The 7,500-nt window shown below is 38.6% G+C and overlaps 1 protein-coding gene across 1 annotated transcript in view; it reads left to right on the top strand.

The window, feature by feature from the left end:
* Positions 1 to 7,500, top strand: part of loxl1 (lysyl oxidase-like 1) — a 23,812-nt gene that overhangs the window by 998 nt on the left and 15,314 nt on the right. The window contains 1 exon segment of the mRNA NM_001043325.1: positions 907 to 1,371. Within this exon segment, the coding sequence (NP_001036790.1) occupies positions 907 to 1,371 (465 nt within the window).

Here is a 7,500-nt window from a genome sequence, read left to right as displayed (position 1 = left end):
AAGTGGGTCCCACACCGGACAAAAAGCATTGCATTAAATTACATTTTCCCCCATCGTGTCTTTAAAATACGAGTTTATTTCAGCCTAGTATTTTCAATGGAGTTTCTGCGCTCGCCTGCTGATCCTGATGGTGCTAGCACTTACAGGGTCTATCCTCTTGTTTTAAGCTTGAACAACTAAATGAATGCTTAAGTCTATTTAACTGATTGTGTTTTAATTACATTACAACATCGATGCCGAAAAGTATGAGATTGGGAATAGTCACATTAATCTTCCATTGGCTGAAAAACACTGGCTGTGCATATACCCCATTCAAGCTGACTTAAAACATCAAGTTAGAACAAGTTAAAATTTGTTTAACTTAAAAAAAAAAAAGAGTTGAAACCTGATTAACTTTCTGAAGTAAACTAAAGTAACATAATCATGACTTTTTATTATTTTAGTCATTTTTACAGTGTATATTTACACATGTATAGTTTTGCACCTTTAAATTAGTTATTTCGATACTATTTGTGCATTTGTTGTGCATCTCAGTTTTTGTTTGTTTCAATAATGGTTTTGTTTCTATGTTGGTGAACACATTTCTATTGAGTTTTTTTCAACGCAATCTCACGGCAATTCGTAACTTTTTTTCAGCATATCTAGAGGGCTAATGCTGACAACTGATGATCGACAATAAAAATGACACATTTTAACACTTTCCAACAGTGAAAACCAGCAACAATCAAGAATGCATGATTATATGGTGTTTGCCTTTGCAATCAATAGATGTGATTATAATGGAAGTCAATGGGGCAAAAACAGCACTAATATAACCTAAGCGGAGTCAATTTAAACAACACACAAGGGTTAATTTGTGATTTTTTTTCAACAATTGTCACTAAAATAACCTTGTTTATGACCCAGTTTCAGACAGGTCATATGAACCTCCATTCCTTGGGACGGGGTATTCGGCAGGCACGGGTGGAGGTTTAGGTGGAGGTGGTTATGGAGGATATTCTACAGGCAGTTTCGGTGGAGGAAATCCTGCAAATGATGATCGATATCGATTTTATCCACCGTACGGTCAACAATACCAGGCTGTTCCAGCCCAACCTGCACAGCCACCGTTCTCTGACGGTCTGGACCACAGATACACACACAGTCTGTTCAATGAGGATAATCCTGCAGTTCCTAACGGTGCTTCAAGCAATACGGGCTCATCCTTTCAGCCTGCGGTGCAAAGTCCACAATATGAACAGTTTCCGCCGTACGGAAGGCCTCAGCCGCAGCCTCCATTTCTACAACCAGCGCCACGAAACCCGCTGGTCTCCAACACTGCAGAAAACCCCAACATCAATGTAGGCAGCGTTTATCGCCCTCAACAAAGAGGTAGGATGCTTCTGAAATACACTGAAAAAAATGGGTTTGCATGTAGATACTGTCTTGTTTCTTGTTCAAATATCTAAACATTCCTGAATCAAGAAGCATTTTCTAGACAAGCAAAACTTATTGTCTTGTTTTGTCAGAAATAATAAGCCAAAATCAAACTATAACACACCATCCAGACTCTATAGGATGGGACTAGCTGGAAATAATCAGTGTTGGAAATACAATAAAGAAGAGGGTACTTATTTGCACATGATCTGGGAATGTTGTCTAGTTCAGTGGTTCTCAAAGTGGGGGTCGGGACCCCCCAAGGGGTCGCGGGACAATAAAGGGGGGTCGCCTGGTGATTTCCAAAAATCTATTTATTTATATTAAACCATAAAAATTACCAATAAACTACTGAAGAGAAAAATTGTTGTTCATAGTTAATATATACTATATAGTTACTACAGTAGCTTATAGTTACTAGTTCTATTGGATTGCGACCCCAGGGGTAATTACATAATTTTAAAGACATACCAATGGCGTCAGATGCAGCAGATTGATTTTATAACATCAGGTTAAACTTTCTGGCACATTTACAGCTCTGATTTACATTTAAAAAAATTAAACTAAGAATAAACCTGGGTCTATTGGTGTGTGTGCGCTATTGCATGCAAGGTTTCTGTATATATAACTACCTCAGAGGATATTGGGGGTTGCGAGTCACTAGCATTGTTATTTTGGGGGTCGCAAGCTAAAAAGTTTGGGAACCCCTGGTCTAGTTTACCCATTCTGGTGTAAAATTTGAAGAATAACGGAGGATTGGCTAGGCTGTGAGTTACCTGCAGAGCCACGGCTATGCCTTCTTGGTGATAAATTAGTGATACCTAATATAGCTAAAAAATCCTTTATTCTTCTCAAGATTGGATGCGTTACAGCTGCTAGGATGATACTACGTGACTGGAAGTGTCCCAGAATGCCAGAAATGAAGGAGTGGATTACTGGGATGATTGAAATTGCATCATATGAGTGTTTGCTGGGAACAATGAGGGAGAAGTACATAGTAATTGGGATAATCTTTGGCAACATTTAAAATTAGGATAATTGAGTATGTACATTCAAAGGTACCACAACCTTAATTTCCATATATGTTTGCTATACATTGTTATTCTTTGTTGTATTATCTTGGTGTACGTGGCTGAATATGTAACGTATCATATGCATGTGTAGGGTGAAGTGTGTTCTTTGTTCTTGGCTGTTGAACAATAAAAAAAAGGTAAATTACCAAAAAAAAAAAATTCTCCTATGAGAGTGATTATAGCGCCTCCCGATGGTGAATGCGGTTATACTCATGGCAGGTATTATTTGATAGTTCGGTCATTTATTTCACTGATTTGGCAACCGCCGAACGTCATCAGGGAAACGCTTTAAGTTTCCGCTTAGTAAAAAACATTAGTGCTCCATTTGGGACGACACTACATACATATACTATGCTGTTAAGTGTGTAAGTGCATAGTGCATGAGTGCATAGTGTGCCATTTGAGACGCAGCTAGAGCTTTATTCATTATACTTCAAATTTTGGACTAGAAACAAGACAAAAACTGCCGTGCAGAATCTGTTTACTTAGGGGGTGAAGCTACACTGGTGTCACGGTTTGGTTTGATTATGATTGGCATGTCAGTGATTCAGTCCAATTTAATATCAGGATGCATTGGCATTGCACTGCATCCTCTGGAATGAAGGTATTCCTACACAGACTCCACATATTTCTCCAAACTGCTCACGTTGGATATAAATCCGAAAAAGTGTCTTAAAGTCTTGACTAATATAACGTCACAAGTGTCGTTGCTATTGTTCAAGAGTTCACACTGCTGATGATTGATTATAGAGCTTGTTTGTCCCGGGAGAGAGCTCTGAGCTCATAAGATCCTCGAGCCCGGGGCTCCCTCCCGTTTGCAAGGCAAGAGGGGAGTTTGAGCTCAGGTAGATCTGAGAACTCCCCTGCTGTAGTAGCTCATGAACAGATAGTGATTGGTCTTAAGAGATAACTACTGACTAGGAGCATGTCTTTTGTGCGGATTTGGATTAGTCAAGTTAACTTAAGCTGTATGTTTTTGAAGGGTGGGAGGAAACCGCGGAGTTCTACTTAAACATTCATTTAGCTTCTCTTGCCTTAGTATTTAATCAGTACACCCATCTTGGCTTCTTCATAGTATGCTACTCACCCGCCATAGTATGCTACTGATAAGCTCACTGATTCAAACGATTCATTCAGAGTGAGTCTCCAGTAAACTGCTCACTGATTCAAATGATTCATTCAGAGTGAATCTCAATAAACAACTCACTGATTTAAAGGATTTATTCAGAGTGAATTTCAATAAACAACTCACTGATTCAAATGATTTATTCAAAGTGAATCTCAATAAACAACTCACTGATTCAAATGATTCATTCAGAGTGAATCTCCAGTAAACTGCTCACTGATTCAAATGATTCATTCAGAGTGAATCTCAATAAATAACTTACTGATTCAAATGATTCATTCAGAGTGAATTTCAATAAACAACTCACTGATTCAAATGATTTATTCAAAGTGAATCTCAATAAACAACTCACTGATTCAAATGATTCATTCAGAGTGAATCACAATCAACAACTCACTGATTCAAATTATTCATTCAGAGTATCCTGTAAACACCTCACTGATGCAAATTATTCATTCAAAGTGAATCTCAATAAACAACTCACTGATTCAAATTATTCATTCAGAGTATCCTGTAAACACCTCACTGATGCAAATGATTCATTCAAAGTGAATCTCAATAAACAACTCACTGATTCAAATTATTCATTCAAAGTGAATCTCAATCAACAACTCACTGATTCAAATGATTAATTCAGAGTGAATTTCAATCAACAACTTACTGATTCAAATGATTCATTCAAAGTGAATCTCAATAAACAACTCACTGATACAAATGATTTATTCAGAGTGAGTATCCATTAAACAACTCACTGATTCAAATGATTTATTCAGAGTGAGTATCCAGTAAACAACTCACTGATTCAAATGATTTATTCAGAGTGAGTATCCAGTAAACAACTCACTGATTCAAATGATTCATTCAGAGTGAATCTCAATAAACAACTCACTGATCCAAATGATTCATTCAGCGTGAATCTCAAGAAACAACTCACTGATCCAAATGATTCATTCAGCGTGAATCTCAAGAAACAACTCACTGATCCAAATGATTCATTCAGCGTGAATCTCAATAAACAACTCACTGATTCAAATGATTCATTCAGAGTGAATCTCAAAAAACAACTCACTGATTCAAATGAGAGTGAGTCTCCATGATGAATGATGTCAGAAAATCATTATAACAAGTTATAGTCTCTCACTAAACCAATACCGATTCCTCCACATCTGCATTGCGATGTACTGTATTGGTCCTTAAATGGAAAGTTACACACCAGCAGTCCAGTAAAGTGATCATCAGTTATGCCTTACAACCCAAGTCTCAACACTGTAGTTAATGCTACTGCGAGGCCGCGGCTCATTTACCACACCGCAATGCTAAATAAAGTGAATCACAGAGGAACTACAGTGTGTATAGGCACTTAAACTCATGCATGGCTGGAGATTTGGGGGAATGCATGCACGTGTGGAGCTCCATCCAGATTCATGCTCTCGCTCTCTAAAGAAAAGGAAGTGAGAAAACAGAAAGACATCTAAAAAATGCCGTTCTTCTGCCATCTCTTTGTGTTTCCTGGCAGATACGAGTTCTTCGGAGTTTGACAAACGTGACTCCGGCTACATGAAAACTGATGGGGGAGTTGTTGGTCATGGGCATTGCTTTTGTGCTGAATTTTTAGGTCAATGATGATGATTTCACCGCAGCATCATTCCTCCCCATCCCCCGATCGCCATTGCGTTTCAATTTATAATCAAAGAACATCCAAGATCATCTTCATCGCCTTTGAGTCTGTGTTATTGGAACCAGGTGTTGTGGGACGTGTGTGTGGGTGGATGTATGAGTGTGTGCAGTGCCTATGGACTCGCTCTGCACAAAGAGCGCTCATTGTTTGAAGGTTTGGTTCTGGTTTTGGTGAGGGCTAAGGATGAATGATCCCAGTATTTGCTTTAGAGGGTGGGGTAAGGGGCTCAAGGGGCTGGTTGTTTTGGGATTATGGGGTGTTACTACATACGCTTTTTGGAGTTTGGAGATGGAAGGCACCCAGCACACATGGGGTGCATTGCCTTGGGAAACAGAAAATATTTTGCTAGCCCCTAAATAAAAGTGTGTGCATGCATGTGTGAGGAGGAGTGCGTGTGCTTTGTATTCCTTATATGTGGGGACCGAATGTCCCCACATGTATAGCAATACCAGTTCATTTTGATCTTGTGTATGCATACTTCGGTCCCCATGCAATTTCATTAATCCTGTCTCAACACAAACTTACTAACGTTATTGTTTACAAATTTATTTGGATTAAACATACAAAAATTAAGTTTATCCCTCCAAAAAACCCAACTTATTTTAAATGAGTAGCTTAAACAAGTCATTTTTGAGTGCACGAGAATGAAAATGGCTTATAAATCAAAGAGAATTACACTGTAAAAATGCAGATTGTTTGCTGTAAGGGTTGGATTTAGGTGTAGACAGAGAGAATATATAGTTTGTACAGTAGAAACACCCTTACAGCTATGGAAAGTGCCCATAAAGATAGCTGTACAAGTGCATGTGTGTGTGTAAGGCCTCTGGGACACTGCTGGCCCAGTGTGCATGCAGGCTCATTTTGTAATGTGAAATGGTCTTTGTCTCTTTCTTGACTCACTTCACGCTCGACTAATCACCTCAGTTTACAAAATGTGCTCATAGGGGAAATGGGTGTAAACTAAATTCCCTGGAAGGTACACATGTGGAAAACATTTACATTGCTCACTACTCGATGATGCAATCGCAAACAAATACGCTGAAATCAGAGCTCCAGCCTGGGGGAACATATATTATCTGTTCATGTGCGTCGCGCAGACTGAAATAACATCAGATTGGAAGTGTTCACATGACTTGACCTAGAGTATAGAACCAGTTTAGAGATCTGGCCGGTATCTTACTATGATTAGCTCGGTTACTTTACTTCAATGTTTCCATTTTTCTATATTCTTGAGGACTTTTGTTGTGATAAAGAAGTTAAAGGTGCTGTATGTAAGCTTCTGACTCTTCTAAAGCATAATAATACCATAATAAGCTAAGTGAGTTTACTTTTTATCTAAGAAAATATGTGTTATGTGTCTGAATGTCTGTCTTAGTTTTGGTCTGTGTAACTCTGCTCACTTCTATTGCAGTATATTATATTATTTATTCATTCATTTTCCTTTGGGTTAGTTCCTTATTATCAGGGGTCACTACAGTGGAATGAACCGCTAACTTTTCCAGCATATGTTTTACAAAGCAGATGCCCTTCCAGTACTGGGAAACACTCATACACTCTCGCATTCATACACAGAGTATGGCCAATTTAGTTAATCAATTCCCCTATAGCGCATGTGTTTGGAAACTAGAGCACCTGGAGGAAACCCACACCAACACGGGGAGAACATGCAAACTCGACACAGAAATCCCAACTGACCCAGCCGAGACTCGAAGAAGTGACCTTTTTGCTGTAAAGACACAGTGCTAACCACTGAGCCATCATTCTGCCAAAAAGACAAACAAGGGTGCAAATAATATTAATTATAATAATAATAATAATAATAATGTAAACATTGTCATGATGCTCGCTCCTGTTTGTGTCTTCAATCTGGCAACCAAAAATCTGAAGGGGTGAAAGACCCTTTTCAAAAACTTTGAATTTGGACTGCAATACCCAGTTCATCCACTAGGTCAATCCTACAGCACTTTATAGGGATACAAACACTAAAGCATAGTAGAACCAACAAACACTATAGAAGTCAATGGTTATTAGTTTCCAACATTTTTCAAAATATCTTCTGTGCAGAATTTTTCTGGGTGAACTTTCCCTATTACAATACCCCTGATTGCCTTGGTGACAACCAGTGCATTTAATTTCAGTCATGAAAGCTCTCATGTATGCGGATGCAGCTGAAAATGAACCCTAAGGAGGACAGTAGCAGCCTCTGA

This window comes from Danio rerio, chromosome 18 (genome assembly GCF_049306965.1).
Source record: "Danio rerio strain Tuebingen ecotype United States chromosome 18, GRCz12tu, whole genome shotgun sequence".
NCBI lineage: Eukaryota > Metazoa > Chordata > Actinopteri > Cypriniformes > Danionidae > Danio > Danio rerio.
Note: the sequence above shows the minus strand (reverse complement) of the source record. Positions and strands in the feature narration are given on the sequence as shown.